At 41.7% G+C, this 14,307-nt stretch overlaps 1 protein-coding gene across 1 annotated transcript in view; it reads left to right on the top strand.

Annotated features, from left to right (window-relative positions):
- Window positions 1-14,093, top strand: part of cbfb (core-binding factor subunit beta) — a gene marked incomplete at its 5' end in the record, with an annotated part of 33,294 nt that extends 19,201 nt beyond the window's left edge. Inside the window, 3 exon segments of the mRNA XM_005945049.3 lie at window positions 4,192-4,308; window positions 4,397-4,492; window positions 10,464-14,093. Coding sequence (XP_005945111.1) covers window positions 4,192-4,308; window positions 4,397-4,492; window positions 10,464-10,535 — 285 coding nt within the window. The 3' untranslated portion in view covers window positions 10,536-14,093.
- Between the last annotated feature and the right edge of the window lie 214 nt (window positions 14,094-14,307).

The raw sequence follows: 14,307 nt of genomic DNA, 5'->3' as shown, positions 1-14,307 counted from the left end.
CAGCCTGACGTACTGTGGTCTGTCGGTGAGGTAGTCGGAGATCCAAGCCACCAGGCAGGGGTCCACCTCCATCCTGTTCAGTTTTTCCTGAAGCATACAGGGCCGGATGGTATTAAAGGCACTGGAAAAGTCCAGAAACAGGATCCTGACCGTGCCTTTTCCCCCATCCAGGTGTGAGTGGGCTGGATGGGGGAAAAGGCATGGTCAGGATGGCATCCTCCACTCCGACACCCGCCTTGTATGCAAATTGTAGTGGGGTCCTGGGCATGTTGTACCTGTGGTCGGAGGAAGTTGAGGAAGAGTCGCTCTAGAGTCGCTCTAGAGTCTTCATAAGATGTGACGTCAGTGCCACCGGTCGGAAGTCATTCAGCTCATTGGGCCGGTTCCTTTTAGGGACCGGGACGATGCAGGATGTCTTCCAGAGGGCGGGCACTCTCCCCAGTCGCAGACTCTAACATTTAATGTTAGAGTCCAAAGAGAAATCGATCTGATCGGAGAAAAAGACAAAAGAAGCATTTTGACCTCAATGGAAATAAATCCAACACATCTCAGATTGTCACAGGCTCCACTGGAGACTCGCTGGTATAAAATCTAACATTCGAATAATGAAAATGATGAATCATTTTACAACTACAGCTTTTACAGGCATCACAGCACAGATTTGCCTTTGCATTACAGCTCACAGAGATGATCCTATCAAAGAGAAAGTACGATTTGAAAGGCCATGGACTCAAAATAGTGAATGATTTCTCTCACAAAATGCCCAAACTCCAAGTAAAAGAACAAAATCGAGCCAAGGAAAATGTTTTTCATGCTTAACATCACTTAATAGAAGTCTGTATGCACGCTCAGCCCTTTAACACAGACACAGCAGCGGCGCCCTGGTAAATGCACGGTTATGGGAAACCATGTGAAATATATTTAACCTCAGTAAACTTCACGTGTGATGACGAAGCACGTAGGCACATGTGGTTTTAGAGTCTGTTTGTTCTTACAAGTGAAAACGTGAAGTTTGCTTCAAATGTTGTTGTGAGGAAGACTCACAGTGGATGGTCGCACTTTATAAAGTATGTGTAACTCTTACCAGTTAAATCAGTACATACATAGTCTCTGAGACCAAGAGTAAGGCAACGCTTCACCGTGTGGTTCGCATTTCCACTGGATTTCACTCTGCTTGTTTTTCATATTCGCTGCAGTGTGTGAGTTCTCCTGTCTTCACGTGTGTGTTTTAGTAAATGGATGTGGGGGTTGACATGGTTCTCTCTCAAAAGGAAGTCTGTGGTCAGGCCGTTTCTACATATTTTCCCCTCTCACACACACACACACACACACACACACACACACACACACACACACACACACACACACACACACACACAGACACACACACACACACACACACACACACACACACAGCACACAGCACACACACAACACACAACACACAGACACACAGACACACACACACACGACACACACACACACACAGACACAACACACACACACACGACACACACACACACACACACACACACACACACACACACACACAACACACAACACACAAACACACAGTACCACACAGACACACACACACACACACACACAACACACAACACACAGACACACGACACACACAACACACACAGAACACAGACACACACAACACACAGACACACAGACACACACACACAGACACACACGACACACAGACACACAGACACACACAGAGACACACACACACACACACACACACACACACACACACGACACACACACACAGAACACGACACACAGACACACACACACACACACACAGCACACACACACATAGCTCCCACAGACCACACACGACACACACACACGACACAACAGACACACAGACACACACACACAGACACACACAGACACACAGCACACACACACAGACACACACAGACACAGACACACACACGTGCTTTTCCCTTGTCAAGCTAAATAAGCCTTTTCTTTTAAAAGCAATAGTGCAGCCCCACTAGATGTGAAGCCATCTCCTCTTCTTCTCTTGCTTCACATCACTACCACGACAGGACACAACACACACAACACACGAAAACACACACACACTACAAACACACACCACACACCACACACACACACACACACACACACACACACACACACACACACACACACACACAGAAAAACATTCACTCGAATAAACACAAAAACCCACAGTCTCTTGGGGTGCGGTCTCCCCTGCAACCCCGGTGCAGTGTGGGTAGCTGTCGTAAAAGAGGTCCTGTGAGAGAGCGTCCAAAAATAGCCTGAGTAAAAATGCAGGACCATAAAGCTCACCCAGTGTCACTCAGAGAAATCCAGTCATCTGTGTGTCTATGGATGTGTTTAAGTTTTGTTCAATCATACCAAAATACTTATTGATGTTGATAAAAATAGCCCCTCACAGCTTCCCACCCCGACAAATACACTCTCTGCATCTGTCAGAGGTGCTGCTTCATTGGGTTACAGACATCAGAGTAAAGAAAAGGACGAAGGCTGAGTGTCCTGCATCGTACATTATGAACTCTTTTGGCTGAAATAATTTCTTAAATCTTGTGAAATTCATTGTTTAGTCTGACTGTGTTTTAACTGACTGTTTTTGGCTGCTTCTTCAGGGTTTTGCCTCAGTTCAGGGCGCTGCAAACAAGCTGATACTGATTTATTAGATATGGGTTTTTATTGATCTCTGAGGGCCTTTCTCAGGAGCACAAAGACTGGTAGAATGAGCCCAGTATGTTTTTGAGGAAGGGAGAAATGTGATCAAATATAAGCGTTTTTAAGGCATATTGATTTTCGCAGGTTCACGCTCGCAGAGGTATCTTTGGCCACAGCAGGCAGTTACACCCTGAGTATGCTGCCTGCCCAGCAAGTCAAACAAAGTTAGACTAGACAGGAAATAAAGTGTAGCGTTTGAGCTATTGGTGTCGTGTGTTTTCTATTCCTCAAGTATTTTGATGGAACCCAAAAAAAACTCTAATTATTTTTTTTATGTATTGCCAAATACTGAGAAGTAGTTCAGTTTGCAGCTACTTGAACAGCAAATCCAAACAGAGAAATAATTTTGTGATCCTACAGATGCGAACGTGGTCTAAACTCAGTTCGTGCATACATGCAGACTGTGGCATACGCACCCTGACCACAGCCTGATCCTCTCCCAACGCACTGTGCTGCTCAGCAAACAAGGAAGAGACGAGGGCTCATGAAATATAAGTGAGCGCTTCTAGCCCCCTTATTATCACAGCTATTTCACCTCTCTCACTGACGGAAAGACAAAACAGAGACAAAACAAGGTCAAAGAAGAGTGACGTGGACAGTCTACTATCGATCGGCTAATGTTGTTCCGTTTCTCTTTCTGACTTAACTGAAAACACGTGACATTTGAGGCAAGATTACATTTATTTTCAATGAATAATGAAAGGGATGAAAGCTGTGCAGTCTAATGTCTGAATGAGACCATTAAAGAAGCCGCAGACCTTTTCCAGAGGCTTTGAAATTCAAATGCCTCTAAAAACGAACACAAAGAAGATGTTTTTGATATGCGACACTCACGTTTGATCATTTTAGCTACACTGTATCAAAGGAGTGAAAGCATCACTCACACAAACATTCGTGTACATTCAACGACCTCGACCAGTCGCACGTGCACACATTTGTAATTGCAAGTGTGTGTGTGTGTCATTTAATAGTCCGACACTCAGAGTCTCTGGAGAGGCCTTGACGTACTTTGTGGTTTTTCTGTTTCACAGACGATGGAGCAGGAGGGGTCAGCGGCAGGAAGGCGTCCACGTCCCAAACTCGGAGCTTTAACAGCCGATAAATTCTGATTTAAAGCCGTCATTTCGAATGAACTCGTGTTCACATGAAGCTGCTGCTCCACCCCAGGGCCAAAGCACAATCCGTGCACGCCCAGTGTTTCTGTCGTGAGGAGCAGATAACACATCTTTGTGTGATTCTTACAGAAAGAACTGATGTACTTTTAATATGACTGACTGCCATCTGCCTTAACAGCTTAGATGTAACTGTGATTACATGAGAGGAGTTTGAACAACACCATAAACGCCGCAAATACTTAACCAATGTCACAACACATATTGGTTGCTATTTAAAATGGCAAATGTGGACATTAATGTGGTTCTCGCGCTGTCCCTGCAGGTCTATTTAAAGGCCCCTATGATCTTGAACGGTGTGTGTGTGATCTGGAAAGGCTGGATCGACCTACAAAGGCTGGATGGGATGGGATATCTGGAATACGATGATGAAAGGGCACAGGTATCACCAGTTCTGCTTTTTACTCAAATGTCTTTTCCTCGTCAGGAAACCAACTACGATCTTTCTTTGTTGTCGTTTGTGTTCGCAGCACGAGGACGCTCTGGCTCAGGCCGCGTTCGAAGAGGCTCGACGCAGGACGAGAGACTTTGAGGACAGAGAGCGATCGCACAGAGAGGATCTAGAGGTGAGAGACGAGGGATCGCAGACTATTTATGTTGACTATTTATCTCAAATTTCTACTTTATCTTGAAATCTTTCTCAGTCTTGCAAAGCCGGTCCCAAATGATTCTGTTGTGGTGAACAAAACAAAAAAACCTCTCATATATGCAAAGGTTGGAAACGTGACTCGTGCAGTAGTGTTTCATGCTGGGCCTCTCAGTGATGGCTATAGTAGCTGTAAAGCAGTACAGTGAACACAAACTGCAGCTCTGGAGGTCGCAACAAAGCTTGACGTGTAATTATTTTTTACGGTGCATTTTAGTGTGAAAAAGAGAATTAAATGGCAAAAAGGCTCCTGCTCTTTTTGCCCTCCAACATGTTTATGTCACAGACTGGCTTTGCAGGACTGAACAGAGCAAACAGCATCACCAACACAGCTTGCTTGTAGTGCAGTTTCTTGTTTGCAACTCTTAAAATAAATTGGCTCACTGAAAATGATTTTGATCTTCTGCTGAATTTTCTCACAGATGCTTTCAGACGCTGAAAGTAGAAAAGTATCAAAGTGAATTAAAAGTAGAAATGTATTAAGAGTGTAATATATATCTGCAGCATCAAATTTGTAGTATCGCTTTCCTTGCTTAGTGCTTGGGTTGTGTGATGTGTGCTTGTGTTCTGTAGTTTGTTTTTAATTATTATTCTTTTTCTTTAAAGATTATTTCTGTAGTTTGAACCGTAGGTTTAGTGCATGATCAGTCTGGCGGTAATTCTAATCTGATAATTGATCTGACTTGATATTCATGAACTATTGAATGACTACAGTTTTGTCAGGTTTCCCAAAAGCCTCAGAAGGGAAAGTAGTTTGCTCATTCTGTGCATTCCTTTGAGAAGTTTAATTGATGCAAACTTGGCAAAACAAGGTGATGTGTTCATTTTAGTAGTTCAAATGTGACCTTTGAACTGCACGTAGACGCTATAAACTGATTTCTAAACTGAGATTCTGTAGGTTTGAAATTTGAAAGTGTCCCAAATGCATTTCATTGCTTGAGACAAACTCACTTTCCCAGCAAGGCTTTGGGGAGATCAGTGGCATCCTTCCTAAGCTGACGCCCTCCGAATGAACCCCAAATTGTTTATTTTTTAGGACCCTGTGGTTTCTAAAATCTGGGACTGATGACACACAGACAGCCAGCAGAAAAGAACAGGGTCTGTGTCCTTCATTTCTCACCATCTATCACACTGTCATGCACTAAACCACCTCGTGTGTGTGTGTGCATGTGTGTGTGTGTGTCCACAGTTTCATTTGTGTATCTGCATTTTTGTTTTTGTCCATTAATGTCTGTGTGTGTCTCTCAGCACCTGCAGCATTTTCTATGTTTTTATTTCCACACCGTGTGTGTGTGTGTGTGTGTGTGTGTGTGTGTGTGTGTGTGTGTGTGTGTGTGTGTGTGTGTGTGTTCATGACTGTGCATGCTCTGCAATGAATTTTATTCCTATAATTTTACTGTGTTTGTTTAATGCTTGAATGGTGTGAGAGACTCGGTGAGCACAATGTGATGTTTCATAGCTAGTTTGCAAAAGGAGACACACAGCCGGCTCAGGCACAGCTTTGTGGCACATGGTCCTGCAGAAATGAAAGAAAAGAGAGGCTGAATGTCATCGTGTGAAACAGAAAGAAAGATTTGATCCAGGTTGCCTTTTATGTGACTGAGCTCATGTGGCTTCCCCGAGGCTGCGGCAGAAAAAGGAAACCTTGTGTCTCTCACTAAATCAGTAGAAGCACCATCACTAGCTTCTTTAACACAATGTATAAACGCGTTGTTTCCACATTTAAAATGATTTTGGACACATCGGCAATCAGAGGATGGAAACTGTTCCACTGTACAGTAAAGTAACCGCACGTGAAGGTCGTGTTACTAAAACGCACGTTTGAGATGGAGCACATGAGCACATTGTTGCTCTCCTTATCAGTATATATGAATCATAACGTATAAAGCTTAGCTTCATACATATGGAGATCAAAATAATATAAATCAATAATAAAATGATAATAGCTCACGTGATTTTATATCAAAGAAAAAATGTGCACTGACCCTGAGGAAGAGTCATGGCTGTCTAAAAGCAACGGCCCCACAGATGATTTTACATTTCAATTCTTGTTTCATACCAAAAGAATCAGAGTTTGTAGAGTTGCTAGAAACAGCAGCCACAGCAGATCGCGCTATGAGCTTTTTGTTGTTTTCTCTGGGTGTGCCTGACGAGTGTTGCTGAATAGCTGCACAGATTCAGCCTCTGCATTTCTGTGGTCTGAACTCCACCTCTCCATCTGTCTCTCTTTCTGTGTAACTCTCTGTGTCTCGTTAGCTGGTGATCGAGTTATCTCTGTGTCCTGTCTGAGCTTCAAAGGCAAAGTTAATTTCTTCTTCTCTCCGACAGAAGAGAAAGGAAAAAATGAGCTGAGGCAAAATTCTCGTTTCTTTCCTCTTTTTCAAAATAGAAAGGGGAGGGAAATTTGATTGTTTCACCTGTACTGGAAAACACACATGACGATAAGAAGATTAGGCCGATTAGTAGGCTAAGAAAATTATGTTGCTCCAACTTTGGGTTGAGAAGTTTTCAAATAGATCAGCAGCAAAACGTTGACGTCTTTTTTCTCCTGTGAATGCTGATTGAATATAAAAGACCAGTCATTTTGGCAGACACAACATTTTTCATCCAAACGCAGCGATATTCCAGTTACTCAAGGTCAAAGGGTGCCTGTCACAATGATGGATGTATAAGCAATAGATGCATTTTTAATACTGCATGCATACACACACGTGGTGTGTTTAGCTATCCCTGTGAGTGCTTGCCCTTTGCTGCTCCTGCACAAATAATATTATTTTACACATGCGCCGTCCAAACACTCAGTGCTGACTTCTGTTTGAGTGAATCGATCGGAGCTCTGACACTTTGGATGTACTGGACACTCTAATTGAACAGTGGGAATCGGGATCCTGTGAAATCCTGATGCACGCTGATCCATCTCCCAGTCCGGTTACATTATGTGATAAAATGAGCTAATGTACAGCAGACTAATGGGACAAGAGCAGGAGCGCCACAGAACTGACAAACATCCGGTTTTCTTCTGTGCACAAATGTGATTTTCCAAAATATAAACACGCTGCCAAAAACCCCACGCTTAGCTGATGCTGTCAGTCCAGGTGGTTGTGTGTTTGTGATTGTGTTTACTGATAAGAGGGACAGTTATTCTGCTGTTGTTTCAGATCAGTTCAAACAAGTAGAATTTAGTTTCAAAAGCAGAGTGAATCGAGCCAACCAAAAGCCTCTTTATGCAGTCGGCCTGTTTAGCCTTACGTACCGGGTGAGTGATAGCAAAAACCTTTGCTCATGAGCACATCTGTTGCACCGGCCTCAGTGAAAGCCTAACCTCTATTCTCACTTTAAGGCAAACCTACACCCGACGTGTGAAAATGTGACGACTGGCCGAGGGTCCCCTTCGCTACGATGTCCTCACGTCAGCGGTTTAAAACTCAATCGGGTCCCCACTAGGATAGCTAGACAAGTGCATTCACACACAGTCACACGTGCACTCCAAGAGCAGAGAGATTTGGTGGTGAATGATGAGCTGCCACTAAAAGCATTAATATATCATTAGTATTGATTGCCATCAGACCCCCTGCTTTGACTTACACACACACACAAATACTGTACAGGCACACGTGCACAAACTCGCAGATACAGCACATTTGCTCCAAGTTTATCAAGACACACACACACAAACACGTACGTGTGCACACTTGACACACTATTGAGTTGTGGTTAAGCAGCCTATAGTGGTACAGAAGGCTCGCATCTTTACGTGGATCAATACAGAGAGCTCTTCTGGCCTTATGATTACTGAGGACCACTCCCTTCTGCAGAGACAAACACTCGCTCAAGCTCCCGCCGTCTGATTAAAATCTTGCTTGTTTCCTGAGATTTTGGATAAACGAAGGTGTGTTTAGTCACATAATTACGTGCTGTTAATGTTAGAGGGAACAGTTTGTTTGTTTTTCATTTTTCAATTTGACCACTGAGAACACAGAGCAGCAACATGTCCTCAGCCAAATAATGTGAGCACCAAAACAACACATTTCAAAAGTACAATTAGCAGTCTTCTTCCTTATCACACACACACACACACGTAAACAAGCATGACGTCGTACCCGGTGCTCTTCTCAGAGCAGATTCAGTGAGAGCATTTCTGAAAATGACCTTTGCTTCATAGCAGCAACTATGATTGTAACTGGTTTTTAACTACCAACAAGCAGGTACTGGAAGCAAGTTGCATCACAACTCTGTAAGTAAACAGCTGGCCAAGTAAACACAAAACACAAATACTTACATTATGTGCTCCGTTGTTAAAGGTGCTTATTATTCTTAATGTTTTACATCATCTTGCATCTAAAACACGAGACTGTCATAGTCATGATGGTTTATCTGTAATAGCTATCGAGTTCAACCCAAACCTTTTGCCTCAGTATCCCAGTTTTCTTTGGGTTTCTCCGATTGGCTCTGAAAAAAGCGACAGAATAATCCAATATGACATTTTCTGGGGAGTACATACGCACATGGCACAGATGGTGCTGTGTGATCAATTAACTCAGCTTTGATTCAAGTCAGTCTAAATGAGCCACGCATTAATATTTGATGGTTGCAGCATTGATAGAACAACAGAAAGCTTTCCAGAGGAGACTGACAGGGCCTGGAGTCAGTCTGGCTAAGAGGAGTTAAAATGGTAGCATGACATAGTGTGTGTGTGTGTGTGTGTGTGTGTGTGTGTGTGTGTGTGTGTGTGTGTGTGTGTGTGTGACTGCGTGTATGCTGCTATTATCGTGAGTCACTGAGATGACACAAACTACATTCCTCTTGAACTAAGCAACCCTTTACTATCTCTGTCTGCATTTCTGTCTGCTCTGCTCTCTGCTTCACCTCTCCCCCTTCTTGCTCTCAGTTGACCCCTGCTAAACTCCCCCAGCTATCACTTAAATGTAAACCTACAACCACAGGTTTTTTGGTTTTTACACCAAGAGACCATGCTACGGCGCAACAAACACGCGGACACTAAACCCACATATTTTTAAAGGCCTCGTCTCTCGACCCAATAATCTGCTTTGTTAGTGTGTTTGTCTGCGTCAGCCAGTTTATCTCTCTGCCTCTGCCTCCCTGTCTGCCAGTTACCTCAACTAAAATATCAACATTGGTAAAGTGTATAAACAGCAGCACAGTCGTGCTGTAATGAAGCTCTCTGAGTACCTCTAATGGCAGTTTGGGGTATTGCAACTTTCTTTTGTAATTCTGTGTGTGTGTAGTCTTTTCAACATAAAAATCAGACTCTGTGTAAAGATTCTTACCTCAAGTGAAGCTTGGCATGTTTGCTGTTGCCATGGTGCTGGGGGCGGGTCAGAGGTGGCCATATTTGGATGAGAGCGGCTGAGTATCAGATAATGTTAGCGAGCTGCAATCATAGACTGTATGGGTCCAGTATGCAGACACACGCCTTGTAATTAGTGCTACATAAAACACTATTATAAGTTAATTGGAGCCTCTGGCATGTCACTGCATTAGATGATTGCATAAATCACCAACAACACAAATGTTTACTGAGACGTCTCTGTGACTGGAATTAGCAGCGATGAAGGTGAACTCCTAACGTTAAGCCTTAATTAAGTGTTAAAGAAGATTTATAAAGAAAACTTTGCTCTCACAGTGGTCGTAGTGAAAGGCTGTAAATATGTTTACTTCTGTTTTAATTTGGGAGTCTGTGGGCATTGGCATTATTTTGAAGTTCGCCCCAGACTAGAGAAATCTTTACATTTGTTAACATGTGGAAATCTGTACTTAATTTACTGTCTTTTTTCTCTCTCATCCCTTCCTTGCCATCTCTTTCCTCCTGTCGTCTTAACATGCTCTTCTCTTTCCCCCTCTTCCATCCTTTTATCCCTCTCTCTCACCAGTCCAGACGACAGCAGGACCCCAGCCCTGGCTCAAACATGGCCAACGCTGACATGGAACACAAGATGCGCTGAGGAGGAGGAGGAAGTTATGCAAGGAGGAAGAGCAGAGAACCCGTGCCGGCTGTCCATTCACTTTCAATGCAATCAACTGAAAAAGAGTTGAATGAAACTGCAGTTGTAGATCAGTTGTTTCTAACGATGAAGGTTTCGCGTGATCATTTCTACATGCGACTCGTTTTGTTGTTTTCAATATTTGAATGTAGATGAAAATTGATTGAATTGAAAGTGAATAAAAACCCTCGAAAAAAGGGCCGAGGACACAAAGGACCTGGGCAAAAAGTAGTTATATGAATATTTAAATGTTGAACACGAGCAGTTAATGTTACAGGATATTGTAGATGTGACACGGCTTTCACGGATGTCATTCAGATTTAAAAGCTTTAATATTTTTTGTCCAGGTCTGAAAGAAAATCGATGGATAGGGCTAGTTTTGCATACCAAAATGTATTTTCTATTACTATTACTGTTAAAATAGAGCAAGAGTGGTTGTCAGAGGGCTTTAATGTCATTACGGGGGAGGGAGGGCAGAAGCTGAAAGAAGCAGTTAAAGAGAGTTTGTTGTGGCCTGAGGTCACAGCTTACCAGCATCAAAGGTGTTGGAAAAAATTTAAATAATTTTAAAAAAGGTTTCTGCATTGTTCAGTGTTGTGTAACACTTAATATTTGTTAGCATGCCCTTGTTTACCCCTACTATACCTAGCTCACATCCTAAAGCCTGCTGTTTTCTGAGACCAAAGTTCACTTTGCTGGAAAGGGGGGGAGGGGGGGGGGGGGCGAGGGGGGGGAATAAAGAAGAGGGAAACTTTACTTGCATTTACTTTTTTTTTTTTAAGATAATTTTGCCAGGCTCTAGGGTTTAACAGCATTTGCTGTACTGTAATGGTAATTATCTATGAAAACATCACTATCATAAGATACCTGTGACGGTGAAATAACAGGTAATGTAGCAACAATCTGAAGGTAAGACAACAACAAATATGCTACAGTATCAGTGGCTCTGGAAGCAACTGGGAAAATTGTGTTTTTCTGGAGAGGGTTGGTCAGTCCGTGTGTCTTTTGTCTTCCAAGGGTTTCATTGATTGGGATACAATCAGTCTTGGCCTTTCTTTAGATGCATGAAACCAAACACAGGCCTGCCTACGCTCGTTGTTGTTCCCCACGTGGCCCGTCTATCATCAGAGCAATCGTTACAGTGCGTCGATTTGGAATAACAGGGTGATTCAAAACCATGTCATCATAGTGCTCCTGCTGCGGACCCCAGCAGGAGCACACCCGGAAAGACACAAAGGATCTGTGTCCTCATAGGACTTTTCGGATTTTCAAACCAAATGTCGCCTGTATGAACGATTTTTTTAAAAAGGGGTCGCCGTCTAATGAATCAGATGTATCTCCGAAATCTGGGATTTTTTCTTCTTCTACTGGTTCATAAAAGATATATTCTATATATTGGAGATATGTGGTTTTCATCAGACAGTGAGCATCTGTCTGATCCATAACAGTTATATAACCCATCCATCCAGATCTGTCACCCAGATATTCCTTATCAGAAAAGGACAATAAAACCTAAATGCAGTCTAGCATCCCGTGTCCTGTTACTGCGTGATGAAATGGTATGTTTTTTGTTTGTTTTGTTATCATTTTTGTTTGTGTGAAAGTCATGATGTTTACTTTTTATATTACTTCTCACTTCTGTATATGTACTCGCTTTTGTTCAGCTTTCAGCTTTCTTATGAAGCAGCAGCGGCTGCTGTGCTTTTCTAGAGTTTAAAAGTACAAAACGTGTCCAGAAATTTGGGATGTTTGAGGACTTTGATGGATTTATTTCCCACATGTTCTTTTATTAATGTTATTATTTTTATTGCATTTGTTGTTATTTTATTTTAAATTTTTTTTTAAATCCACTTCCTGGGTTAAATACATTGACTGTGGATTAACTTATGTCCTGTTACCAGGCAACATATTTTTTTTATTTTTTGCAGCTGAAAGTTTATTTCAGTTTCCAATGTATTTTAAATTTAGTACAGTCAACGGTTTCATTATAATTATTCTAACCAAGAAAGCTCTTTGTTCCTGCCTTTCTTTCTTCTCATTGTTAGCAGTTGTGTTGAGATTGACATAAAATTAGAAAACTCTTATTTTTGTACATTGAAAGCCACGAGTTTGTAACATTTTACATTATGTTTTGAAGTAATGTTGTTGCTAAGAAATGATAGTTTAAATTAAAATAAAAAGAACAAAAATTTAAACTCAAACAACGAAAAGAGACTTGAGGAAGTCGTACGTTATTTTTAAGTTAAGGCCTCGGGATCCAAATGATGCCTTAACTTAAAATGATGAAGGACTCATTTTTAATCAAAACTTCACAGAGAGTCCATCCTCTGTTTCCCCTTGCTTCAGGTAAAACAAAATAATACATTCTGGTTTTCAGATATACATGAAAGGATTTAATAACGTTAACCTAAGGTTTTTTTGTCTCTCCCCCCCATTGGAGAATATTGAGAGCACAGAGAAATGCTTACCTTAGTCTCCTCATACCCTCCAAAGTCAGCTGGCCTTGTGACTCAGTGCTTGATAAGTTCAAGAACGTGGAAAATATATGATCTGTCTGAGGTTACCTTCAGTGGGATAAGTGGTGGATTATGTTGTCTGGGTTTAGCTCGGTGTTATGTTGAAAAGTTGAGACATAGCAATCAGATGCCACTGAAGACTTTGAATAGGGTGAGTGGACGAAGGGACAGAGTGAGGTAATTGAATGTGCATATAAAGCAGGTTATACCATAAGATGGGGTTAAAGTGATGCTGGTTTGAAGTTTTCATACTTTTACATGAATGCTAGCTGAGGTTTTAATGGGGCTGTAGCCAGTCTTGAAAATTTCAGGATTAAGGAATTTGATTTCATTCAGTGTCAGCGATGGTAAAAATGGCATTTTCACCATTTTTTGGTGGAAATTGAGCATTAATGAACCATTAATGAACCGGTACAGCACAATGAAGGGGTAAGAAGTAGGTGTTAAAAGCAGAATGGCATGAGGCATTTTCAACTAGGTTGTGTTTTTGTAAATTGATAGCATGTGTACCAAATTTGGATAAAGCATTCTGTGATAAATGTGGGATTTCTTCCACATGGTCAAATCTGAAATTATATATCTATGGATTTTAACAGCGTCCTCAGGTAAAGAAAAATTAGCCAGATAAGACTGGAACTTCATAACCAAGTCAAAGATTTAGGTTGTATTTAGTGAACCCGCAGCCCTCATCAAATTATAAGCACGCCTCAGGTGGAGTCCATCCCTCAGTTTTCTTAATGCAGGCATTAAGGCAAACCATAAAACATTTTTTCTTCTTCTTTTTTTTACCTAAACTGTTTATGTTCTTAAGTGTTTAACTTATTTATACTTACAACATCTCTGTGATATTTAACAGCTTGGGCATACTTTCAGTTTCTCCTGCCTGCTTGTGGTCTATGTTTCCCTCTCTTTTAGGGTTGAGCTTGTCCTCCCAAAGAAAATATGAGATACTCAATTTAAAATGTTGGATGTTTTTCAGAATAAACCTGTATTAATTCTTTGATTTGTTTATGTCTTTTTTTCAAACTAAATATAGCAGTTGAATGTCTTTGAATCACTGAAACTGGCATGTCAGTTTTTCCCTAGACTATATATGTATATCCAATTCAAATCAATTTTATTTACACAGCGCCAAATCATGACAGCAGTCAAGGCACTAAGGTCGACCCTACAATAATACAGACAGAGAAAAACCCAACAATCACATGACCGCACTT

The sequence above is a fragment of the Haplochromis burtoni genome, unplaced genomic scaffold (genome assembly GCF_018398535.1).
Source record: "Haplochromis burtoni strain Fernald_Lab_line unplaced genomic scaffold, NCSU_Asbu1 Contig_433, whole genome shotgun sequence".
Taxonomy (NCBI): Eukaryota; Metazoa; Chordata; class Actinopteri; order Cichliformes; family Cichlidae; genus Haplochromis; species Haplochromis burtoni.
This window is presented reverse-complemented; position numbering and strand designations above follow the sequence as displayed.